The sequence below is a fragment of the Mobula hypostoma genome, chromosome 7 (assembly GCF_963921235.1).
Source record: "Mobula hypostoma chromosome 7, sMobHyp1.1, whole genome shotgun sequence".
In the NCBI taxonomy this organism is placed as follows: domain Eukaryota; kingdom Metazoa; phylum Chordata; class Chondrichthyes; order Myliobatiformes; family Myliobatidae; genus Mobula; species Mobula hypostoma.
Genome location: NC_086103.1, coordinates 55,901,848 through 55,929,658, shown reverse-complemented (window position 1 = coordinate 55,929,658; position 27,811 = coordinate 55,901,848). Strand labels below are relative to the sequence as shown.

At 42.3% G+C, this 27,811-nt stretch overlaps 1 protein-coding gene across 3 annotated transcripts in view; it reads right to left on the bottom strand.

Moving 5' to 3' along the window:
* The window catches only part of rnf44 (ring finger protein 44), a 161,110-nt gene that overhangs the window by 123,759 nt on the left and 9,540 nt on the right, over positions 1–27,811 (bottom strand). For all 3 annotated transcript variants that reach the window (XM_063053448.1, XM_063053451.1, XM_063053450.1), the window contains exon 2: positions 1,352–1,425. In XM_063053448.1, coding sequence (XP_062909518.1) covers positions 1,352–1,425 — 74 coding nt within the window. The remainder of the gene's footprint in view (positions 1–1,351; positions 1,426–27,811) is intronic.

Here is a 27,811-nt window from a genome sequence, read left to right as displayed (position 1 = left end):
GGTCTTATTCACATTGAGTGTAAGGTTGTCATTCTGACACCACTCAAAGAACAAATCGATCTCACTCCTGCCATGTCCATTAACCTCAAAGCTGAAGGTGGAGGTAGATTTGTGAATTAGGAGATATGAGGGCGAGTCCTGGCTTGTGAGCTTGCATAAGAGTTGGGAGACAGGTGGCTATGAGGGCTGGTGGGGTTGAAGCGGTCCTATAAATGAGGTAAAGGGGCTCACCTGAGTCATTTTCCCCAAAATACTGTGCTGGCGCCATCTCAGGGAAATCCACTTTAAATCATGTTACAGAGGCAATGCAATACACGACAATTGAGGTTGGATTGCCCAAATGCCCAATGATGTCTTTTGGATCCCAGTAATCTAATTTCTCCTGGCCAGGTATGAAGTTGTGTTACACCAGAAATACTATCATTATTTGTGATCTGATGTTAAAAAAGTCTTTGTGAATACAACCTGAGATGAGCAATATCTAAATGAATTTCACCACTTGTATAGTTTGAGTGCTAGAAACTGATATTCCAATCCAGAATGAACATTGATTTTCATATGTGTAATGCTGGAGAAAGCAGTGGTACCAAACCAAATTTCTAGACACTAGTACTTGAACAATCCAAGATCAATATTTATGCCCTCATTTACTATTTTAACAGCGGGATAACAATAAATTGTATGTACTCAATCACAATCAAAATACCAAGAAGATGATACTTAGGCTTCAAATGGTGTTTATTTAATATGCTCCTACATTACCAACATTTCTTTCTACACTGAAAGATTGTGAATGTTCCTTCAAATTATTTTAAATCAAAATGTGTATGAAATGGACGCACTTGTGTATAACTGTTAGAACATTGCACTTGACTAGGCTTCTTCAGAACATTTATTGCATTGTCCATTCATAGGTCTTTGAAAAAGAAGTTAATGGAAAATCATATTAAAGTATCAATAAAGATAAATGTGATGAAGATTCAAAGAGATTTCTTCTCTGCTTAATGTTAAAATTGATTATTGTCATTCATAAAATTTCATTTTCCTTTCTCATTAATTTGTCGATAAAGTTTAGTCAGACCTTGCATTTAAATTGTTACACAAATGGCAATTACGATGTGCTTTACACCATTTCATTCTTCAGTTTTTCTCAATATCTTTATATTTTGAATTATCATCAACAAATCCTGTCCTTAACAGTATTGATAGTAACAGTGATCAGGATATAAAAAATTACCTGGAATTTCTGCACGGCAGTGTTGTCATTTCCTCCCCCCCCCCCACACACAACATTTTGAAGTTATTTATTGATAGAAATTGTTAATAGTTAAAATTATTGTGAAGCACCTACCTGGTCATCACCACCTTCATTACAATTATAAGTTTCGTGGTTTGGCTGGTAATGGAAGGATCCATTCAGCTCTCCTGCTTAGACAAAATGAAAGATAAAAGTAAGAACACATAAAGCTGCTAATCAATCTTAATAAAGTTCTGTTCAAAGCAATTATTCATGTTAGTTGTATAAATACACAATAAAACAAAAATCACTAGGGTATTCAATCTGAACTAACACATCTTACAAAATACTGTTTGAAACTTAGTTAGATTCAGTTTGCCTTGGAAAACTGACAATTACTTTTTCATTTTGAATAGGTCCAGCACTTTCAAAACATTTGTCTACACAGAGTATCTCAGCCAACATGTGGTTTGGCTATTTAGTTGCTAAACATTTTATGGTTTTAAATCTAATTTAAAAAGAAAAAACACCATCTCAAATGAATTGCTTTTCCAGTGTCAGTCATTCTCATAGTTCAGAAAAATTCAGATGCATTCATACTCAGACATGATGCAGATAGGCAGACACCATTATTCATTAAGCAACTAATTAAATAAATCACTTTTCTTCTCCAGAATAATCAGTTTATAAGAGAATGCTTTGAGTTGGAATAATTAGTAGGTTAAAGAAATAAGAATTCTGAGTTTGTACCGAATAAATATGAAATTTAAAAAGCTGCAGCCTAAAAAAGGGACACCCCCATGCTGTCGCAGTTGTGCATTCTGTGACAAATCATAGGTTGATTAAATTGTCTGTCATTTCTGCTCACTAGGATAACAAAGGAACTTCCTGGATTAGGGAATTAGGTCCCAAATTTCTGATGCTAATAAAAACCCAATACCCTTATGCATGAAAAAAATAGTGTGCACCTGTTTAGACATTCACCTTTCTCCTGTTCACCACGTCCTCCCCCACCCCCATCATTGCCATCACCTCCAATAGAAGGTTAGAGAAAAAACTGGTACATTTAGCATTCAGTTTCAGATAATAGCACTGCTGCCATTGGATAATTTTTCCCAAGTCATGTCACGGTAGAAATTCTGTGAATATACACATCAAATAATTTTAAAAGTCATTGCAGAGTGGAACAGAAATATTTCCAAAGACAGCTTAGCTAAATTCAGTAGTTAAATGTGTACAATTTCCAGGTTATTAGCAATCTTAGCATCCTTGATTATAATACAATTATTTTGTTTTTATATGCAATGTTTTTTACCAATTAAGATCACAATGGACGTTAGTGTGTGCATTGGTCTCTAATCAAATAAAATGTAAAATATAGATTTCAAGAAATTACTTCATATAACTGGGTAGTTTAACCTCAAGTCAAACTGCAAATCACTGTTTCATTCCGCCTCGAAGCTGTTGTCTCCAAGCTATTCTCTTTTTGGTTATTTATGGTTCTTTCCCTCCCCTTCCCACAAAACATTGTGCTTCTCTTCTCCTGCTGGCATTGAGTCATCACTGGGCACTCTGAAGCTTGTTTCTAATGTGCACCCAGACAGTGAGTGTCAGCAGACTTTGTGAATTGTCACAGCTAAACCTGATTCCATCCAAACCAGATGTCCACACATGCAACTTTGCAGCATAGGTCACTAAATAGTCACAGGACAGGAGAGTGGGTAAGGGGTAGATTAGCCTGTCTGATTCTACCCTCCATAACTAGGGGATGTTAAAGCTTATTAAAGTGTCACCGTGCCTATTTTGGCTGAGATCAAGACAGGTCAGAACAAATTTAATATACTGAAGTATTGGAGGAGATTTAAGGTTATATTTTAGGTGAAATGTTCTAATACATTTCAGTTTGATCTACTTTGCCTTTAGCTTATCTTTCAATATGAAATAACAGAGACTACCAGTGTGATCCCGGGTTCAGTTTAAAATGCCCATGTCAGTAGAAAGGGAAAACGACAAGCAATATGATTCACATTTCATGGACTCTGAGTTAAATTGTCTCTGTATATAAATATCAGGACTGATGCTGTTGACATTGAGTGACAAAGTTTTTGACAGAATTACTGAAAACCTGTCAATACCCTTGAAAACTGCACACAGCCATGATTCATTGCCGTCAGGAAGTACAAAGGGAAAAATGTATCTGGATGGATGCAATATTATACCAGTGATCACTCATCAGTTCCGAAAGTCATAAAATCAAGTTTGAATCTTTGCACAAATTATCTAAATTGAATTGCTGCCTGAAACTCATTAAAAGACCAAAAAATAGTTAAGAAGATGCATCCAGATTGCAGCAGTAGCATGAGTCAGGAATCCATACTCTAGATTTAACACACTCATATGGATCTGAATACAACAATGCTTTCCAGCAGATTTAACCATCGCCGCATAAAGCAAATACAGTGCATGTGTGTGCACTGTGTGATCAAAGCTATCCCTGATTCCACATTGAGCCACACTGGAACAGGAGCATGAAACACATGAGCTTGAGGGGAAGGGAAGTATTCTTTCAAGATCACCTTTTCTTGAGACTCTAGTCAACCTGTTTGAAATAGTGTTTACTGGATTGGAACAAAAGAGAAGAAAATACTAAATTCATGATCCTTTCATCCCATTAGCTCCTATATCCCATGTATTCTGAGCAAAGTAAATGTTGACATCCATTACAGAAGAACATGCTTTAAAACTTGCATAATTTAAGAGGTTTACCCAGTGACTCGACTATAAATTTCCTTAAACTGTTGTAGAACATCGACTTGATCTGACATTTGAGTTGCTTAGTACATGTGTACTTCCCTTTCATTTCTGTGTTAGTAATTTATGACCTGAAAATAGTTTAATATTTTACTGGGCAGACCTCTCCCCTCCAATTTTAAATAGTTTACGATTTCAAAAACCACAGGTCTTTGCTTTTATTCATCAAGAACATTACAGCCCAAGGGATAAACAAGTAGTTATTGCAGATATTTTTAATGTACTAAGGTTCATAAGTCATCCGCTGTCTCACTTCAACCAACTGTGAACAAAACAGCCAAGACACACATTGATATTTTAGATTTCTCCATTTAAAGAATGTTACATTAGTTACCTAGCATTTGGACCAGTTAATAATTCGAGAAGCCCCGTGGAAACTGAGTAGTTTGATCTAAATTCTTGCAAATAACCATATAAATGAATTGTACAAATACTCACTGCTTGGATTAAATTCTCCTTTATGTTTCTTACTGTTTTTACCCTTCCGTTTTTCTACTCTATTCCTGTTGCCTCTTTGATAGTACATTCTCAGGTCACTGAAGTGGCTACTACTTATGCTTGAGCCTTGATGCTAATTGGCCAAGGGCAGCTTCCTAATCACAAACAAGAGAAAATCTGCAGATGCTGGAAATCCAAGCAGCACACACAGAATGCTGGAGGAACTCAGCAGGCCAGGCAGCAGCTATGGAAAAAAGCACAGTCGACATTTCGGGCCGAAACCCTTCGGCAGGACTGGAGAAAAAAAACTGAGGAGTAGATTTGAAAGGTGGGGTGAGGGGAAAGAGAAACACCAGGTGATAAGTGAAACTTGGAGGGGGAGAGATGAAGTAAAGAGCTAGGAAGTTGATTGGTGAAAGAGACAGAAGGCCATGGAAGAAAGGAAAAAGGGGGGGGGAGGATCAGAGGGTGGTTAAGGGTGAGCAAGGAGATAACGAGGGGGGAAAGGGGATGGGAAATGGTGAAGGTGGTGGGTGGGGGAGGGGTTGGGAGGCATTACTGGATGTTTGAGAAATTGATACTCATGCCATCAGGTTGAAGGCTACCCAAACAGAATATAAAGTGTTGTTCCTCCAACCCAGGTGGACATTTCGGAATGGGAATGGAAAGTGGAATTAAAATGGGTGGCCACCAGGAGATCGCACTTGTTCTGGTGGATGGAGCGTAGATACTCAACGAAGTAGTTTCCCAATCTACGTTGGGTCTCACCGAGATACAGAAGGCCACACCGGGAGTACCATACACACTGTTGGGGTCATATACAGAACAAGCAGGATCTCCCAGTGGCCACCCATTTTAATTCCACTGTCATGATAAGGCCACACTTCGGCTGGAGGAACTACACCTTATATTTTGTTTGGGTAGCCTCCAACCTGATGGCATGAACATCGATTTCTCAAACTTCAAGTAATGCCTCCCCTGTTCCCCTTCACCATTTCCCATCCCCTCATCCCCTTTTCCAACTCTCGTGTTATCTCCTTACCTACCCTTAACCTCCTTCTAGTGCTCCTCCCCCACCCCCATTTTTCTTTCTTCAATGGCCTTCTGACTCATTCACCAATCAACTTCCTAGCTCTCTGCTTCATCCCTCCCCCTCCAAGTTTCACCTATTGCCTGGTGATTCTCTCTCCCCTCCCTTCCACCTTTCAAGTCTATGCCTCAGCTTTTTTTCTTCCAGTCCTGCTGAAGGGTTTCGACCCGAAACGTCAACTGTGCTTTTTTCCCGTAGATTTTGCCCAGCCTGCTGAGTTCCTCCAGCATTTTGAGTGTGTTGCTCAGCTTCCCACTCAACAGTCTCTTCTTATTCAACTTTCAAACATGTACACCACCAACAGAGGGTGCCAATTAGCTATCAAATCTAAGAGTTTCAAATTTCCCCCCTTTCCCATTTGAGAGCAACCAAGGCCAATTCTAATAGCACTTTTGTGTGCTTGCCTGTGATCAACCACATTTCACACTGATTAGCCTGAATGAATCAAAGTATATGCAACTCGATTTGTCACTATCTGCATCCACCAAGTATTTGGGGAATATTTTTGATCTGTTGGGAAGAACTTTTAATATAGCCAGCTTTGCTGGAGTCTGCGTACCTTGTCAGACCCAACCGTAGCAATGGATATGATAATCAGTCTATACCATTTGACGAAGAAAAACTTTGGCAACAAGGCCACAATGCAGATGTGAGGAACCGTTGGTGCAGTTCCGCTCTGTTTCTCAAGTCAGAAACACTGCAGACACTGCGGCAGCACGCATCCACGTTTTATAAATGGATGCTATTCTATTCAATAGTTTGAGATTTTATTTTTCACAGGCCTTGGAAATGAGGTCTTGGTGCTTGTATGAGAGTTCTGGTGATGAGGTATTCTACAAAATGTATTAAACTGTCAATATGGGGATCCATCTGACAGGATCCATCATCAACTTCTATTGCGGGGCCTCCAGGTCATTCTGTGCAGATTGCTGCCTGATGAACTTGCATTCTGAAGTGTTGTTTCCGCAGAAACTTTACAACAACAGATTGAAGGTGCAGCATGATCTAAATGAATGGAATATTTCATGGAAAAGAGGCTAGGCACATCTTTCATAACACGAGGGATAGATAGATCCTCAGCATGTTGCAATACTCAGTGTGCCCTCAGGTCAATGAACAGCAATTACACAAAGCCCCCATCCTGAAAGCCATCTAAATTAGGCACGTTTTCCCACCTTTTTTTCTGGCAAGCCATCCATCACAATCCTACAGATATGATCCACTTTGGATCTCCAGATGAAATGGAGAATGCTACACCAGAGGATGGAACACACCTGGGCTAGACCAAGAGGACCTCACACTTGATGACCAGCTCTTTTTCACCATTGAGAGGGGCCACCATACTCGCATTCCCAACCTCTGTTTCATTTCAGCCAATTCCTGGTGCAAATCTCAACTTCTCCTAGCCAGATTGCTGGGACCTTCGGGTAGTTGGACTCTGATGGTGAAGGAAATCATGGTCCAAAGAACATGATCACACTTTTTCTGAAATTCACTCTACCACTCCTAGGTTACTTCAAACCAGATTTGGATTCTAACCAATCTGTTGACCTCGAGTTAGTTGAGCAGGTTGTGACGTTGTTCATGTACAGGGAGGCTACGATTTAAGTGTAAGACGTAGCTGGTTCATCAGCAAAGGGCAAACTACACTCAGCTAGCAATGCCTGACAAAAGAATTTTCTAATCCACATTTAATAGTGAGATAGTTCACTGATTTCTGATCCCATTCAGGCATAATATCATTTCAATGTTGCCCAGCCGGGAGATCTCAGTGTCTCACTCACTCCCCATTACCACGATGGTAACAAAGATAAGCATGTCACATTTGAGATTAGATCAAATCAGCTTCATTTGTCGCCTGTACATCAAAACATAGTGAATTACATCTTTTGCTTCAAATCAGGTCAGCGAGGATGTGCTGGGAGCAGCCTGCAAGCGTCACCATGCATCTGGCACCAACATAGCATACCCACAATTCACTAACCCTAACCCATAAGCCTTTGGAATGTGGGTGGAAACTGGAGCAACCCAACCATGAAGGTATAAATTCATGCACCCACAGTTTTCCTACTCTATAATGTTCAAAATTTACTCCACGCCAATTTCATCACTTTATGGGACAGTGCGCAGATTCTTGAATTTAAACATTCCAATATTTTGCATTTGCTGTGGCAACTGAACCCATCTCAAAGACACTTTACATCTCGGGTTCTCAGTCATTATTTTTATTTGCAGTTTGTCCCTTTTGCACTTTGGCTGTTTGTCAGTGTTATGTATAGTGTCTTTTTGTAAAATTCTATCACATTTCTTTTTCCTGTAATTGCCAGCAAGAAAATGAATCTCAAGGCAGTATATGGTAATGTATACGTACTTTGATAATAAATTTACTTTGAACTTTAGAAAATAAGGCTCACTTGAACGTCTTGTAGAATTTATCTCAGAGATTACACAACTCGTATTAATTCCTACTCCAAACTAAAAGTTTTGAAAGAAACAAATTAATTTCGTCAACACACACAAAATGCTGGAGGAACTCAGCAGGTCAGGCAGCACCTATGGAGAAAATTACATTCGGCGTTTCAGGCCAAGACCTTCGGCAGGACTGGAGAAAAAAGGTGAGGAGTAGATTTAAAAGGTGGCAGAGGGGAGAGAGAAACGCAAGGTGACAGGTGAAACCAGGAGGGGTAGGGATGAAGTAAAGGGCTGGGAGGTTGAGTGGCGGTAGACATACAGGGCTGGAGAAGGTGCGGCGGGTGTCTGCTAAGAGACAACAGAAGGCCATTGGGGGGGGGGGAGGAGAACCAGAGGGAGGTGATGGGCACGCAAGGAGATAATGTAAGAGAGGGAAGAGAGGATGGGGAATGGTTGGCGGGGGGGGGGGGGGGCCTTACCGGAATTTTAAGAATTAAATGTTCATGCCATCAGATTGAGGCTACCTAGAAAGAACATAAGGTGTTCCTCCAAGCTGAGTGTGGCCTCATCGTGACATTAGAGGAGGCCATGGGTTGACATATTGGAATAGGAAGTGGAATTAAAAAGGGTCAATGCAAGGTCCCACTTCCTCCGGTGGATGGAGTGCAGGTGCGTGGCGAAACAGTCTCCCAATCTACACCGGGTCTCACTGATATGTAGAAGGCCACACCGGGAACACCAGACACAGTATATGACCCCAACTGACTCACAGGTGAAGTGTCACTTCACCCGGAAGGATTGTTTAGGGTCCTGAATGGTATTGAGGGAGGAGGTGTAACACCTGTTCTTCTTACAAGGTTAAGTGCCAGGTGGGACATCAGTGGAACGGAAAAGGGAGTCACATAGGGAGCGATCCCCGCGGAAAGCAGAAATCTGGGGGGAGGGAAAGATGTGCTTGGTGGTGGGATCCCATTGAAGATCGCGGAACTTCTGGAGAATTATGTGCTGGATGCAGAAGATGGTGGGGTGGTAGGTGAGGACAAGAGGAACCCTATCCCTGGTAGGGTGGCAGGAGGATAGGGTAAGAGCAGACATGCATGAAATGGAAGAAATGCAGTTGAGGGCAGAGTAGATGGTGGAAGGGAAGGCCCTTTCTTTGAAAAAGGAGGACATCCCCTTCGTTCTAGAATGAAAAGCCTCATCCTGAGAGAAAATGTGACAGAGACAAAGGAATTGGGAGAAGGGGATGGCATTTTCACAAGTAACATTGTGGGAAGAGGTATAGTCCAGGTAGCTGTAAGAGTCAGTGGGTTTATAATAGACATCAGTAGAGAACTGTCTCCAGAGACAGAGACAGTGAGATCGAGAAAGGGGAGGGTGATGTCAGAAATGGACCAGGTAAATTTGAGGGAAGGGTGGAAGTTGGAGGCAAAGTTGATGAAGTCAACAAGCTCAGCATAGGTGCAGGAAGCAGCACCAATGCAGTCATCGATGTAGTGTAGGAAAAGTGTGGGATGGACACCAGTGTAGGCTTGGAACATAGACTTTTCCACGTAGCTGAGAAACAGGCAGGCTTAGATGGGATCCATGCGCGTGCTTATTGTTACGTACCCCGTAACTGGGTTGCCAAACCAGCAGAAATGGATCACTCAGTTGGAGTCTGGATTACTAGAACTAAGAAAGTTTTATTGAAGAAACAAGCAACACAGTACTCTAATCAAAAGGATAATGAATGCAACAGTTCAGCAATGATAAACACACATGTACACAGAATTAAGATAACAGGATCAATCAAGCTCTATCGTTGTCTAGGGGTAAATGACCAGTTTCAAAGTGACACAAAGTTCAGTTCAGTTCGCAGTAATCGCTGCCGTGGGAGATGGACAGTGGGGGGAAGGAGAGAGAGAGAGAAAAACGAATGAATATTCAGAACGGCTTCCACACAGACCTTCGATATTCTTCGCAGTCAGCTTTCGTGCGAGCCCTTTGTGATGTCATCTGAGGTCACCGACCGTGAGCCCTCCGTTTCCAGATACGATCGTTTCTCTGCGGTGAACCTGGCACCCAGGCAAGGGTGGACACACACCAGGTTCCCGCCAATCGTGCCTTTCCACCCTGTGCGTCTATGACTTGATCCCGCGATCAACCGTCCAAAACTTCCCACCGACTTGTGGGAGACGCACCGCTTCCAGGGTCTCGTTACCTCGGGGTGTCGTGTGTGTGTTGCCTTAGTGAACCTGTCCCTTTTTATCCCCCTGCTGGGGTATCGCCTGTCCATCACTTCAAACAGTTCCGGGTTTAAAGGGGGAGCCAATCTTGACAGCTCTCCTTCCGTTACTCTCTCCCGTCCCTTCATTAACATCTCCAAATGCTGCTCCATTGTTTTCCTTATCTCTCTTTCTCCTGAAGACAGATGGCAGACCAACTGCTGATCCCACTGGTGCCAGCCCAGGCCAGCTAACATCTTAATTTATGTGTATTCTCGTCACACTATGGCTACCCCTTTTGTTTGAAGGAAATGGGAGAAACCAAAGGAGAAATTATTAAAACTGAGGACAAGTTCCGCTAGATGGAGGAGAGTGGTGGTGGAGGGGAACTGGTTGGGCCTGATGTCCAGAAAAAAATGGAGAACTTTGAGGCCTTTCAGTTGGAGGATGGAAATGTATAGGGACTGGACATCCACAGAGAAATTAAGGTGATGGGGACCAGGGAACTTGGATTTATTGAAAAGATCTGGAGCGTGTGAAGTGTCACAGATGTAGGTAGGAAGGGACTAAACTGGGTGGAGGGGGGGAGATAAAATAGAGTTGAGGCATGCAGATATGATTCCAGTGGGGCAGGAACAAGCTGGAACAAGGGGTCTACCTGGATAAGCAGGTTTGTGGATCTTGGGTAGGAGGTAGAAATAGGAGGTGCGGGGTGGTTGTTGACAGTGGATGGGTGATCCCTAGAGCTAATAAGGTCAGTAATGGCGTTGGTGACAATGGCCTGATCATCCTTATTGGTGTCCTGTTCGAGGGGTAAGTAAGAGGAATGTCTGAGATCTGTCGCTGGGCCTCAGCAAGGGAGAGGTCAGTCCGTCAGACTACTACAGCACCCCCCCTTATCTGCAGGCTTGATGGTTAGGATTAGTGCAGAGGGAGTGGAGAGCAGTGTGTTCAAAAGGAGTATGGTTAGAATAGGAGAGAGGAGTGTTAAAGTCTAGATGGCTAATGTCCCGTCGGCAGTAGGCAATGAAAAGGTCCAGAGCAGGCAGAAGACCAGGGTGGGTTGCCCAGGAAGAACAGGGGGGTTGAAGATGGGAGAAGGGGGTCATTGGTGTGGGGTGCAGAGTCCTTGCCAAAGAAGTAGGCTCAGAGATGGAGGCAGTGGATGAAGAGCTCAGTGTCATGGCGGGCGTGGAACTCACTGAGGTGTGGGCGCAGGAGGACAAAGGTGAGGCCCTTACTGAGCACAGAATATTCTGCCTGAGAGGGTAAGGTCAGAGGGGATGGTGAAAACCAAGCACAGATGAGAGCTGGGATTGGGGGGGGGGTGGAGGGGTTGGTAGTATCTGAGGAGAAAGGAGGTTTGGGGATGCTGGGGTGAGAGGAAGATGGCATCTCTAAGGGCCCCAAAGCTGGAGGTGGGACATGAGAGAGACAGCATTGCAGAATGGGTGGTAGGGGAAGGGGAAACAGGACTGTGTGGCTAAGCATAGCTCAAATACCACCTATAAATTTGTTGCCAATACAACCATTGTTGGTATAATCTCAGGTGGTGACGAGAGGGCATACAGGAGTGAGATATGCCAACTAGTGGTGTGGTGCCACAGCAACAACCTGGCACTCAACATCAGTAAGACGAAAGAGCTGATTGATTGTCTTCAGGAAGGGTAAGATGAAGGAACACATACCAATCCTCATAGAGAGATCGGAAGTGGAGAGAATGAGCACTTTCAAGTTCCTGGGCGTCAAGATCTCTGAGGACCTAACCTGATCCCAACATATCGATGTAGTTATAAAGAAGGCAAGACAGCGACTATACTTCATTAGGAGTTTGAACAGATTTGGCATGTCAACAAAACTTCTATAGATGTACCGTGGAGAGCATTCTGACAGGCTGCATCACGGTTTGGTATGGGGAGGGGTGTGGGCTACTGCACAGGAACGAAAGAAGCTGCAGAGGGTTGTAAATCTAGTCAGCTCCATCTTGGGTATTTTTTCTCTTCTATATTATGTACTGCATTGAACTGCTGCTAAGTTAACAAATTTCACATCACATGCTGGTGATAATAAACCTGATTCTGATTTCCAGTGGCAGCACTTGAAGACTGGGCCTGGAGGTTGCATAATCAGCAGCACTTTGGAGGTGTCCAAGGTCGTTGGAACCACACTGATGGCAGTGAAGTCTGCGGATTGAATCTGCTCTGGATCGCTAGAACTGTTGAGGTTGGTAGCAAGGATCGCAGTCTGGAGATGTTTGCACCACCTGGTTTTGGAGACGGAAGGTTCAGTGGTCTGTAGGCGGGCGATCTTCCAATCCTTGTAGGACGTGAGAAAGTCAAAGAACCAGTGATTGAAAGAGTGGATCCGGTGGAGGATAAAGTCGTGGACAGGTCCATTACAGGCAGTGGGTGAGAATCCCGGGGTTGTGGAAGTGACTGGGATAAGGACAACAGGTATTTCCCCGGGAGCTGTGGAAGTGACTGGGACTGGGCCAGGTGAGGCTGCTGGGGTCATCTACTGTGTCTGGTGCTCCCAGTGTGGCTTCCTGTATATCGCTGAGCACCCATGTTCCACCCGCCAGAAAAAGCGGGTTCTCCTAGTGGCCACCCATTTTAATTCCACTTGCCATTCCCATTCTTATATGTCAATCCATGGCCTCCTCTATTGTCAGGACACACTCAGGTTGGAGAAACAACACCTTATATTCTGTCTGGGTAGTCTCCAACCTGATGGCATGAACATCGACTTCTCTAACTTCCTGTAATGCCCCCCCCACCACCTCTCCTTCACCATTCCCCATCCCCTTTCTCTCTCTCACCTTATCTCCTTGCCTGCCCATCACCTCCCTCTGATGCTCCTCCCTCCTTTTTATTCTTCCATGGCCTTTTGATCTCTCCTATCGGACTCCCCCATCTCCAGTCCTGTATCTCTTTCACCAATCAACTTCCCAGCTCTTTATCATCCCTCCCCCTCCCGGTTTCACCTATCACCCTGTGTTTCTCTCTCCCCTCCCTACCTTTTAATTCTACTCCTCATTTTTTTTTCTCCAGTCCTGCTGAAGGGTCTTAGCCCAAAATGTCGGCTATACTCTTTTCCATAGATGCTGCCTGGCCTGCTGAGTTCCTCCAGCATTTTGTGTGTGTTGCTTGGATTTCCAGCATCTGCAGATTTTCTCTTTTTTGAAATTAATTTGGTACAATTCTGCTTATTTCACCTACCAATTGAAGAGAATATTATTATATTGTTATTCATCTTCATCTTTTTGGGAAAACAGTTCCAGAGTTCAATTACTCAGCTAGGTAAGAACATACTTCCTGATTTCACTTTTGAATGGCTTTGCTTGAACATCAACCAACCATCCAGTGTTAGTGAAGGTGCTTTATACCATGCCGAAATACTTCTTCATTTTAAACACATTAGTTAGATTATACTTGATAAGGACTTAAGTGAAGATATAAAGTTTGCAGGCACAAAATATAAAACACATATAAATTCTCACCAATTTTTATTTGCAGTTGCAAGAAAAAGTTCAGAATCAGTATCAGGTTTATTACCAACGGCATGTGACATGAAATTTGTTAACTTAGCAGCAGCAGTTCAATGCAATACATAATCTAGCAGAGAGAGAAAAGAATAATAATAATAAATAAAACAAAACATAATAAACAAGTAAATCAATTATGTGTATTGAGTAGATTATTAAAAATGTGCATAAAACAGAAATACTGTATATTAAAAAAGTAAGGTAGTTTCCAAAGCTTCAAAGTCCATTCAGAAATCGGATGGCAGAGGGGAAGAAGCTGTTCCTGAATCGCTGAGTGTGTGCCTTCAGGCTTCTGTATCTCCTACCTGATGGTAACAGTGAGAAAAGGGCATGCCCTGGGTGCTGGAGGTCTTTAATAATGGACACTGCCTTTCTGAGACACTGCTTCCTAAAGATGTCCTGGGTACTTTGTAGGCTAGTGCCCAAGATGGAGCTGACTAGATTTCCAAACCTTCTGCAGCTTCTTTCAGTCCTGTGCAGTAGCCCCTCCATACCAGACAGTGATGCAGCCTGTCAGAATGCTCTCCACAATACAACTATAGAGGTTTTTGAGTGTATTTGTTGACATGCCAAATCGCTTCAAACTCCTAATAAAGTATAGCCGCTGTCTGGCCTTCTTTATAACTACATCAATATGTTGGGACCAGGTTAGATCCTCAGAGATCGTGACACCCAGGATCTTGAAGCTGCTCACTCTCTCCACTTCTGATCCCTCTATGAGGATTGGTATGTGTTCCTTCGTCTAACCCTTCCTGAAGTCCACAATCAGCCCTTTTGTCTTACTGATATTGAGTGCCAGGTTGCTGCTGTGGCACCATTCCACTAGTTGGCATATCTCACTCCTGTACGCCCTCTCGTCACCACCTGCGATTCTGTCAACAATGGTTGTATCGTCAGCAAATTTGTAGATGGTGTTTGAGCTATGCCTAGCCACACAGTTATGTGTATACAGAGAGCAGTGGGCTAAGCACACACCCCTGAGGTGTGAAGTGTTGATCGTCAGTGAAGAAGATATGTTATCACCAATCTGCACAGACTGTGGTCTTCCAGGTAGGAGGTTGAGGATCCAATTACAGAGGGAGGTACAGAGGCCCAGGTTCTGCAACTTCTCAGTTAGGATTGTGAACTCTTTGCAATTACCTGGTTTTCTCACTAATTATTCATAAAGTGTGGTCTGATCTTCATCTAAGTTACAATAATAGACAAACTAATAACTAATAACTGCCTAAACTTATAACACACAAACAATTGTACCACTACCTGTCGATACTGAGTACACCATTTAAACAATCACAGTCTAGGCTCAAAAAAGTATGTGACCTCTGGGGTAATGCTTTCTACAAAATCTATTTGGAATCAGGTGTTCCAATCAATGATTGGAGGCGTGGATTGTAGAGGTGCCCTGCCCTATAAAAAAGACACATAAAGCCAAGGTACTGGCAGAGCCTGCTCTTCTCAAGACACATCTGTTTATGTGCATCATGCCTCCATCAAAACAACTTTCAGAGGATCTTAGAAGAAGAATCATAGAGATGCATAAAGCTGGAAAAGGCTATAAAATCATTTCTAAAGACCAGAGTGGTCATCAGTCCACATTAATAGAAATTGTATACAAATGGAGGCAACTCAGTACAGTTGATCCTCCCCCTAGCAAGGGACATCCTGCAAAGATCACACCAAGAGCACAATGTGCAATGCTGAAGGGGGTGAAAAAGAACTCAAGGGTAACAGCAACAGACCTGCAGAAATCTCTAGAACTTGCTAAAGTCTCTGTTCATGTGTCCACCATAAGAAAAACACTGAACAAGAATGGCGTTCATGGGAAAACACCACGGAGGTAACCGCTGCTCTAAAAAAAAACATTGTTGCATGTCTCAAGGTTGCAAAAGACCACCTGGATGTTGCACAATGCTTCTGGAGCAATGTTCTTTGGACAGATGAGAAAAAAGTTGAACTATTTGGCAGAAATCCACACCACTATGTTTGCACACTAACACCAAAACCTCATCTCAGCTGTGAAGCTGGTGGAAGGAGCATCGTGGTTTGGGGCTGCTTTGCTGCCTCAGGGCCTGGACAGCTTGCAATGGCTGAGGGAACAATGAATTGAAAATTGATTCAAAACATTTTACAGGAGAATGTCAGTGTAGCGGTCCATCACCTGAAGCTTAATAGAAATTAGATGATGTAACAAGACAATATCTGAAACACAAAAATAAATCAACAACTGAATGGTTGAAAAAAGAAGAAAATTTGTGTTTTGGAATGGCCAAGTCAGAGTCCAGACCTTAGCCTAAATGAGCTACAGTGGCATGACCTGAAGAGGGCTGTTCATACAAGGTATCCCAGAAATTCTGATGAACTGAAACAGTCTTGTATGGAGGAATGGTCTAAAATTCCTCTTCACTGTTGTGCAAGTCTGATCAGCAGCTACAGGAAACGTCTGTTGGAGGTTATTGCTGCTAAAGAAGGTTCTACCATTTATTAAATACAAGGGTTTACATACTTTTTCCAGCCTGGACTGTGAATGATTAAACAATGTGTTCAATAAACACATGAAAAATACAATTATCTGTATGTTATTAGTTTAGGCAGATTGCGTTTGTCTATTATTGTGATTTAGGTGAAGATCAGGCCACATTTTATGAATAATTAATGTAGAAAAAAGGTAATTACAAAGGCTTCACAAACTTTTTCTTGCAACTGTACCGTAAAGCAGTGTAATGAGAAAAGTTACAAGTTTCAACAAATTGGAACTTAAAAAGAATCTGCAATTATATCTCTGACTAAATCCAAGCGATGAAGATACTGGCTCAAATCCAGCTTCTATTCCCGCTGGCATAGGACCATGGAACAGTTGCCTCGTATAATATAATGGGTCCTTAATCACACAATCTACCTCATTATGTCATGGTCCCGATTGGTTATCCCCTGGTTTCCTTTAAATTTCCTTTGTGTCACGATCGGGACCGTTGACTCCTTGTTTTCCTTTAATTCATTGTTTCCCCATGTTTCTTGGGCTCTGTAATTAAAGGCACTTGATTCTCAGCTGAATGGTTAGTATATAGTGTCGGGCTTACAGCTGCTCGGGGCTAGATCGTCACCTGACGTCACCTCACGTGGCCGAAGCAAGTGCGAGCAAGTCACCTTGCTGGAAGAGAGCCAAGTCACATTGACGCAGCAAGTCAAGTCTTCTCCCCAAAGCGAGTGCCAGTAAGTCACCTCTCCTTGCCCGCCTGTCAAGATACCGCACCTGAGCGAGCCTGCTATGCTACCTCGGCGGAGCGGGTCCATCAAGTTAACACGCCAGAGTGAGTTTAAAGCCGCTGTCTGTAGTTCCGGGGCCGAGTCGAGAGGTTGTCGCCACTGGAGCTATTTTGTGCCAAGATAAAAGAACTGTCTATTGTTGTGTGGTTTTGTCTCTTCGTGTCCTCATATCCACTGGGTAGGTCTGGCCGTTTGCCACTACCTTGAATTGAGAACTGTCTCTTCGTGTCATGTTCTCTGTGCTGTGCCCCGCGTCCAAGGAAGAGTCCCGGCTCTGTGCCCCATATCCCCAAAGCATCCCAGCTCTGTGTTTCAATGTCTGAGTTCCAAGTCCAGGCTCCGGTGTTCTGAGTTCCAAGTCCAAGTCCGGGTCCCGAGTCCCAGGCCAAGCCCAGGCCCTGAGTCCCAGTCTAAGTCCAGGGTTGGAGCCCAACTCCAGCCATGCATATTCCCACTTCCGCATTATTCACTCCTTGATGTCTCCCTGTACAATCCCTGCTTCCCTGCTTTCCTAGTAACTATTAATAAACTCTACTTTTGTTAACGCTACAAAACGTGTTTGTGTCCTGCATTTGGGTCCACCCGTGCTTCGCACTTGTGACACATTATGATCTTGCACCTTATTATCTACTCAGACTGTACTTCCTCTGTAATACCTCATTCTGCACTCTATTCTTGTTTTACCTTGTGTGATCCCAATGAGCTGTTGCAACAAATTGATCTGTATAAATGGTTTACAAGGCAAGTTTTTCACAGCTCCTCAGTAAACGGGCCAATAATAAACCAATCTACCAAGAATGGGCTGTACCACAAACGACATAATTTTTTTGCATGCAAGGCCCACTAAACGTTCCAACAAGCAAGGAATCTGGGAAATTTAAATTGTCATCCTGATCTAAACAAGAACTTAAATACAAAAAACCTAACTTGCATACACCTATTTTATATCCAGGTTTACAATAAGAATCCAACTATTTTCAATCACTATGTACCAAAGCCATTCTCTGTTAGAGAAATACATTCAGAGGTCACTTTATTAGGTACCTTCTGTATCTGATGAAGTGCCCACTGAGTAAATGTTTGTGGTCTTCTGCTCCTGTAGGCCATCCACTTCAATGTTCGATGTGCTGTGCATTCAGAGATGCTCTTCTGCATAACACTGTTGTACATGTGGCCATTTGAGTTACTGTCACCTTCTTGTCAGCGTGAACCAGTCTGGCCATTCTCCACTGACCTCTCCCATTAAAAAAGGCATTTTCACTCTCAGAACTGCTGCTCACTGGATGTTTATCGCACCATTCTCTGTAAACTCTAGAGATTGTTGTGCATGAAAACCCCAGGAGAGCAGCAGTTTCTGGGATACTCAAACCAACCCATCTGGCACCAACAATAATTCAACAGTCAAAGTCATTTAGATCACACTTCTTCCCCACTCTGACATTTGAGCTGAACAAAAACTGAACTTCTTGACCATGTCTGCCTGCTTTTATGGATTGAGATACTGCCACATGATTGGCTGAGTAGATATTTGTTTTAATGAGCAGCGGTGTAGATGTACCTAATAAAGTGGCTACTGAGTGCATTTTTCAAAGGTACATGCACAACTTATTTATTTCTTCTTAAGTACAAAAGTTAGCTGCAGCGGACTGGCTTATTGTGCCATTAGAAAGATTGTGCGAGAAATTTCAAGTGGCATAAACGCTTGTTAAACATATCTCCATTACTATGATGTTTTATTACCAACACAGCATTCATTAGATAGTGAAAGTTTATTTGTTCTGAAAGTGGAGAGATAAAAATGAATACTCATGTCAAAGCATGTTTTTCTGTACATTTGCATTTTAATTGTTAAAATGCCTGTCATTTTGCAGTTCATTAATGTTCCTTAAATAAAAAGACATCGCGGTGGGGGGGGGGAATGGGTAAGACACCCTAATGTACTTGACGGAAGCAGCAGATAAAAACTCAAGTAGCAAAAGAAAATTGGTAAAGACTGAAAATGTTGGTCAAAGAGTTCTTTTTAACAAAAGCTACATCGAGTGACATTACTAGGCACTCTGGGATTGATTTTTGCACTAAATTTATACATTACTGTCCTCCATTCACTGCAACTTTTGAATAATTATCCTGCTGTTATTGGGAAAACTTCCTGTCAATTCTGTCACTACCGCTCTTGAAACTGACTTTTCTCCCCCCAATTAAATTGACAATGTTTGCTGCAAAACGGAATGTTGCTCGCACTTTATTGCTTGGTACTATGATGTCAATAAATGCTTGGTCGGGGGGAGAAGAAAGAATGATACAAAGAGATTAACGGAGCTGTGGTAATGTGCTTCAAAATATTTCAGGAATGCAGAAAACTAGCAGGGTTGAGGTAAAGGGATTATAGAAGACAGGAAGTTTAAAAAGTCATGAACAAATTTAAACACAGCAGTGAGCAATTTAAATTTGAGGTTCCAGAAAACATGAAGAGTGCAAGTGTGATGGATAAGCATGACTCAACACTGGGTAGAATTCTGCAGAAAAAGATCGTTTGTGTGTTCACACAAAATGCTGGAGGAACTCAGCAGGCCAGGCAATATCTATGGAAAAGAGTACAGTTGAGATTTCAGGCCGAGATCCTTCATCAGGACTGGAAAAGAAGATGAGGAGCCAGAATAAGAAAGTGGGGGGAGGGGAGGAAGAACCACAAGGTGATAGGTGAAATCGGGGGTGGGGGGTTGACGTAAAGAGCTGGGAAGTTGATTGAGTTTTGTGTGCGTTGCTTGCATTTCATAGTATCTGCAGATTTTCTCTTATTTGTGTGTTCAGTCTGAAAGTGAACAAAGGCCTGTACTAGGGAAGCTGAAAGTAGCAGCTCACGTCTGGTTTAAATGGATGCACTCTTCTCAGAAATGCAATCTTGAAATCAAATCTTTAGAAAGAAACGACACAGGATATGGATCAGAACATGTAGAATCCTTGTAAGTTAAAAAACTGCAAGATTAAAGAGACTCGGATGGGAATAATCGACATCCCACCTCTCCCAGAAGTTCCAGGAGTCTCCCGCATATTGATAGCGGCTCCCTGACGCCCGGAAATTATATACAATATCCCGGAAATAGATTTTTTTGAGAGGGAGAGGGAGAGGGAGAGCGAGCATCCTGATTGGTCTCTCGTCATGCTAAGAGTGGTCCCCAACCACCAGGCCGCGAGGAAACAATATGATTTGGCGATATGAAACGATATGAGTCACCTGCACCTTTCCTCATTTCCTGTTACGCACTGTTGAATTTTAATGCGCGCAAGGTCATCAGTGACCCAAGACGTGCAAAGGAATGGGTCCGTCACCTACTTGTGAATGTCCCCGGTGAATCATCCATGTCAGCACGGGAAAAAGATCTTGCAAATGACGGCAGGCTGAAAAGTATCTTTGACATAACATCTCTGCCGGCATTTTGGATCAAAGTCAAGGCTGAATATCCTGAGATAGCCACGAAACACGAAAGCACTGAAAACGTTGTTTCCATTTCCAACATATTTCTGCGAAGCGGAGTTTTCTGCAATGAATGCAATGAAAATTGCGGAATACACTGGACATTAGGAACCCCCTTCGAGTATCGCTGTCTCCCATCACCCCTCGATGGGACTGTCTTGTTGCAGGAAAACAAGCCCAGGGCTCCCACTGATTCAGCGATATTGGTGTGTTGCAATGATTTTATGTGTTCATACGAGGAAAATATGCGCTGTGTGTTTAATATCCAAACGTTACTTAAAATGTTATGATGCCATTGACTTATAATTCAGTGGTCCCCAACCTCCGGGCCATGAAGAATACAGCGGTAGCCGGAACGCACCCAGCACATCTTTAAGAAAAAGCCGAAATAAACAAGCTAATTAATTAGGTGCCACCCGGCACGTAAAAGTCAGCCCAGATCAGAGGCTATTGCCGATTGCTTCGCTTTTGATCTGGGCCGACATTTATGTGCCAGGCGGCACCTAATCAATTAGCTTGTTTATTTCGACTTTTTTCTTGAAGGTGTGCTGGGTGCCTCCCGGCCACCACTGTACCGCTGCATTCTTCATGGCCCGGAGGTTTGGGACCAGTGTTATAATTGACTTATCACTACATTCATGTGAGGAAAATATGTGCTGTATGTTTAATATTAAATTCATTAGATAAACCCCTTTAGAAACGAAATTGAGTGTATTAGCCACTTACAAGTGACTTATCACTTATATTCCGGTCGCGTTTAACACCCTGGGCCCCCACCCCCCCTCCCCCACCCCCAGTCGGCCGGTCCGCAAGAATATTGTCCATATTAAACCAGTCCGTGGTGCAAAAAAGGTTGGGGACCCCTGATTTAAACTAGCTGGCTAGCTGCCAAGGAGCTACGCTATTGATGTCCTACGTGATGAGGCCAAACTCCCTGTAGACTTGCTTAAAGTTGTAATAGAATAAACATGATAATATAAGCACATATTTTAAGGTCACATTTGCTGTATATACCCAACTTGGTTTACAGATTGGACAAAATCACTAAACAAAGTATTACATACACCCTTGGAGGTCGATGGGGGGTGGGATATGGGGTTGCAGGGGTGCTACCTCCCTGAAATGAGTTTTTGCTGGGTGGGATGTCTGGAATAAGATACAGGCCTCTGAACAGTAGCTAGGATATGGGGTACAAATTACAGTGGGTGATAGAAAAGACATGTAAAAAGTTAATGGGGGATTTCAATATACAGGTACATTGAGGAAATCAGGTTGGTGTTGGATCCCAAGAGAAGGTAACTTTTTAGAGCAGCTTGTGGTTGAATGCACTAGGAAAAAGGCAATTCTGGATTGGATGTTGTGTAATGAACCAGATTGGATTAGTGAGTTTAAGCTAAAGGAATCCTTAGGAGACAGTGATCAAAATATAATGAAATTCACCCTGTAGTTTGAGAGGGGGAAGCTAAAATTGGATATATCAATGTTACAGCTGAGTGAAGGGAACTACAGAGGTATGAGCGAGGAACAGGACAAAGTTAATTGCAAGGAGATCCTAGCAGGGATATCCGTAAAGCAGCAATGGCTGAAGTTTCTGGGAGTAATTCGGAAGATGCAGGATCAGTTCATCCCAAAATAGAACAAGCATTCTAAAGAGAGAAACAACCTGACTGACAATGGAAGTCAAAGACAGTATAAAAGCAAAGGGGACAATGTACAATATAGCAAAATATATCGGGAAGCTAGATTGGGAAGCTTTTAGAAACCAACAGAAGGCAACAAAACAAAAGTTTTTACAGATGAAGAGTAAATGAGAGCCAAGAACGGACATCGGACTGCTGGAAAATGAAACTGCAGAGGTAGTAGTAGAGAATAAAGAATGGCGGACAAACTCAGTAGGTATTTTGCATCAGTCTTCACTAGCAGCATGTTAAAAATTCAAGACCGTCAGGGGGCAGAAGAGGATGTAGTGGCTATTACTAACGAGATGGTGCTTGGGAAGCTGAAATGTCTGAAGGTAGATAAGTCACCTGAACCAGATGGACTACACCCCAGGGTTCAGAAAGATGTAGCTGAAGAGATTGCAGAGCCATTAATAGTGATCTTTCAAGAATCATTAAATTCTGGAATGGTTCCAGAAGACTGGAAAATTGCAATTATCATTTCACACTTTAAGACGGAAGGGAGGCACAAGATTGGAAATTATAGGTCAGATATCCTGACCTCAGTGGTCCATAATTAAGGGTGAGGTTTTGGGATACTTGATGGAACATGATAAAATATGCTGGTCAGCGTTATTTCCTAAAGGGAAAATGCTGCCTCATAAATCTGTTGGAATTCTTTGGAGAAATAACAGGCAGGATAGACCAACGAGAGTCAGTGGATGCTGTTTACTTGGGTTAAAACCTCTGACAAGTTGCTGGACATGAGGTTGTAAACAAGACAAGAGCCTATGGTTTTACAGAAGAGATACCAGCATGGACAGAAGGTTGGCTGACTGGCAGAAGGCAAAGGGTGGGAGTAAAGGGGGTCAGTAGAGGGAAAGAGAAATGGGCAGCAGGTGCAGAGTACCTCTCGGGCTGTTTCTCTCAATAAGTACACCACCTTGAAAACAATTGGGAGGTGGTGGTGGTGATGACCTACCATGGGTGACAAACAGGCCTCTGCTATTGAGTCTGACTGCGGCTTAGAAGAGGAGGAGTAGAAAAGGAGTGCACTAACGATAGGGGATTCCATAATTAGAGTTGCAAATAGCAGATTCTATGCACTTAAAAGAGACACCCTGATGGTATGTTGCCTTCCAGGTGCGAGGGTCAGTGATGTCTTGGGTTGGATCTGGCATTCTAAAGGGGGAGGGTGAACAGCCGGAAGTTGTGGTACAGACTGGTATCAATGACATATGCAGGAACAAGGATGAGGACCTGAAAAGAGAATAAAGGGAGTTAGGTAGAAAGCTGAAAAGTAGATGCTCCAGGATGAATGGAAGGGGACACCAGCAGGGTTGATAACAGAACAGCAATGGCTGGTGTTTGTTGGGGAAATTCGGAAAGCTCAGGAAAGATGTATCCCAAAGATAAAGAAGTAATCTAAGGGGAGGATGAGGCAACAGTGGCTGACAAGGGAAGTCAAAAACAACATAAAATCAAAAGAGAGGGTATAAAATATAACAGAAGGAGGAGAAGATGGCGGCACGATGCAGCGTGCGCGGCCACTCCGGTGAATGATATCTGTAATCTGTCAAGTAGGGTGCCGTGCACAATCCTAATTTGATGGAGACAGATGTGAGAGAACGGAGGAACATCTGGAGAAACTTCTGAAATGCCTTTTTTGCTGCCACTGTTACTGTGTGATCCTGAATCTCCGGAGGGGAAGGCTCCGAATCCTCAGCTTTGCCTGTTGCTTGGTGGCTGGGACGGAGTCGAAGCACTCAGCAGAGATGGTGCTCGGTGTCAAAGGGCTGGTCGGTGGCTCAAAAGTTTTCGGACGGACTCAGAGTCGGCTGTGGTCGGATGCTTGCAATGCATTGACAGTTGTCGGTGCTTAAAGGTTTATGGCTGCCTGCTGTTGGGGACTATCAGGAGTCAATCGGAACTTTGAGACTTTTTTTTTACCGTTCGCATGGTCTGCTCTTTATCAAATTATGGTATTGCTTTGCACTGCTGTAACTATATATTATAATTATGTGGTCTTGTCAATGTTAGTCTTTGGTTTGTCCTTTTTTTTTGTGCTATCACTCTGGAGGAACATTGTATCATTTCTTAATGCATGCATTTCTAAATGACAATAAATGAGGACTGAGTGTCCTCATAATCTAATCTAAAATAGTGGGAAGGTAGAGGATTGGGAAGCTTTTAGAAACCACCAGAAGGCAACTAAGAACCCATAAAGAGAGAAAAGAAGAAATATGAGGGTAAACTAGCCAATAATATAAAAGAGGATCATGTTTTTTCAGAAATATAAAAAGTAAAAGAGAGATGAACGTGGATATGCAGGAAAATGATGCTGGAGAGGTACTAATGGGGGGCAATTAAATGGCAGACAAACTTAATGAGTATTTTGTGTCAGTCTTCACTGTGATAGACAGTAGAAGAATGCCAGAAATGCGAGAGTGTCGGGGACAGAAGTGAGTGTCATTGCTATTACTAAGGAGAAGGCGTCTGGGAAGCTGAAAAATCTGATAAATCACCTGAACAGATGGACTACACCACAGGGTTCTGAAAGTGGTAGCAGAAGAGATAGTGGAGACATTAGTAATGTTCTTTCAAAAATCACTAGATTCTGGAATGGTTCTGGAGGGCTAGAAAATTTTAAATGTCACTCCCCTCTTTAAGAAGGGAGGGAGGCAGAAGAAAGGAAATTATAGGCCAGTTAGCCTGACTTAAGTGGTTGAAAAGATGTTGGAGTCTGTTATTAAGCATGAGGTTTCAGCGTACTTGGAGGCACACGATAAAGTAGGCTAAAGTCAGCATGGTTTTCTAAAGGGGAAATCTTGCCTGACAAATTTGTTGGAATTCTTTTTGGAAACAACACGTAGGATAGACAAAGGAGAGTCAGTTGATACTATTTATTTGGATTTTCAGATGGCCTTTGACAAGATGCCACACATGAAGCTGTTTAACAAGATAAGAGACCATGGTATAGCAGGAAAGATATTACCATGGATAGATTGGCTGACTGGCAGCAAGCAAAGAGTGGGAATAAAGGGGGCATTTTCTGGTTGGCTGCTGGTGAATAGTAGAGTTCTGCAGGGGCGGTGTTGGGACAACTTCTTTTCACATTGTATGTCAATGATTTGGATGAAGGAATTTAGCATTTGTGGCCAAATTTGCAGATGATGCAAAGCTAGATGGAGAGGCAGGTGGTGTTGAGGAAGTAAGAGTGTCTGCAGAAGGACTTATACAGATTTGGGAAATAGGCAAAGAAGTGGCAGATTGAATATAGTGTAGGGAAGTGCATGATTACGCACTTTGGCAGAAGGGATAGAGGCATGGACTATTTTATAAACGAGGACAAAATTCAAGAATCAGAAGTGCAGAGATACTTGGAAGTCCTTGTGTAGGATTCGCTAAAGGTTAACTGGTTGCGTCGGTGGTAAGAAATGCAAACACAATGTTAGCAGTCACTTCAATTGGACTAAAATACAAAAGCAAAAATATAATGCTGGGGCATTGGTACTTAGGAGTATTCTGAGCAGCTTTGGGCCATTATCTAAGTAAAGTTGTGCAGACATTGCAGAGAGTCCAGATGAGATTTGTAAGAATGATCACAGGAATGAAAGGGTTAACCTATGAGTTTCACACGATAGCTCTGGGTCTGAACTCACTGGAGTTTAGAAGAATGGGGGGGAGGGGGATCTCATTGCAACCTATCAAATATTGAAAGGTCTGAATAAAGCGTTGTGGAGAAAACTTTTCCTTTAGTGGGGGAGCCTAGGACTAGAGGGCACAGCTTTAGAATCAGGGGATATCCATTTTAAGCACAGATGATGAAGAATTTATTTAGCCAGAGAGTGGTAAATCTGTGGAATTCATTACTACAAAAAGTTCTGAAAGCCAAGGCTTGGGTATATTTAGGGCAGAGGTTGATATGTTCTTCGTTAATTAGGGAGTCAAAGAATGTGGGGAGAAGACAGGAGAATGGGTTTGAGAGGGATAATAAATCAGCCATGATGTATTGGTGGAGCAGTCTTGATGTGCCAAATAGCCTATTTCTGTTCCCAATGTCTTGTTATCTTAAGGAATTGGTGAGACCATATTTGGAGTATTGTGAGCAGTTTTAGTTTCCATATCTAAGAAAAGATGTGCTGGCATTGGAGAGGGTCTAGAGGAGATTTATGAGAATGATTCCATAAATGGAAGGGTTAATGTATGAGGAGTGTTTGATGACTCTGGCCCTGTACTCATGCAGTTTAGAAGGAGGGGAAATCTCACTGAAACCTATCCAATATTAAAAGGCTAAGATTGTGTGGACATGGAAAGGCTGTTTCCAGTGGGTGGGAGAGACTAGGACTGGATGGAGCAGTCTCAGAATGGAAGGATATCTCGCTAACCAGAGGGTGGTGAACCTGTGAACTCACTGGCAAATACAGCTGTGGAAGGCAAGTGAACAGGTATATTTAAAGCAGGGTCTGATAGGTTCTTGATTAATAAAGTCATTAAAGGTTCCAGGGAGAAGGCAGGAAAATGGGGTTCAGCGGAAAAATATATCAGCCATGATTGAATAGCACAGCAGGCTTGATGAGCTGATTGGCCGAATTCTGCTCCTATGTCTTAAGAGCTAATAGTTTTATGATATTAATGATAAATACCATAATAGAGACGGCATTAAAATGGAAGTTGGATTTTGGATTTACAGCTTGACCCACTATTGACAGGATGAACAATAATGAACAGCTAATCAAATGTCATCAATGAGAAAAATAAATTTGGCCTCATAGGTGGTTCATAAAATTAAGGGGGGGCATAGATAGCATGGACAATGTTTGAAACTAATTCTTAGTATATTTGCATTAATTATCCTAAATATTAAAACATTATTTGGCTTACTCTCCCATTTGTGTGACTGCAATTAATACACAAGGACTTGCATGTAATTTTTAGATTGAATAGTAGTGAATACATTGAATAAATGTCCAGTTATTCTCAGAGTCTGCTTCCGAGCTCGAAAAAGTTTTAATTTATAATTATAAAGTAAACAGATTGTGAAAAATATATTCATATTTAAACAAAAAATTATGAGTTGTTTTGAAACAACATGATAACTTAAGGAAATAATACATGAGTGCCATGGTGTAAATTTGATGAAAAAATACATGGAATACACATAGAGCACAATATTAATCCAGCTCTATACATTGTACTGCTCAGTTGACAGATGTTCCACAAAATATCTTTGAACACTTTTTTTTCTTAGATTTTTAATAAACTTTTTGAGATGGGATAAAACAAAAAAAATTACTTCACATCTAGACTTGTTAAGAATACTAAATGCTTTTTTGATTCATATAAATCAAAGCTAGCTTGAAGCTAATGCAGGAATATTAGAAATGAGAGCAACAGCAAGCTATCTGTCTTTGAACCAACAAGATATTGGCTGATATAATTTTGACCTCAACTCTACTTCCACAAACACTTGATTTGCTCTGTTCTATTTCAGCTAATATATTAATGACCCCACTTTCTGAAGTAAAAAATTAAAAGCTTTGTATGATTTTTAAAGAGAAAAAAATATTTTTTTAAAGAAAGGGGCTTCCCTTCCTCCACCATCAACTCTGCTCTCAAACGCATCTCCCCCATTTCATGCACATCTGCTCTCACTCCATCCTCCCGCCACCCCA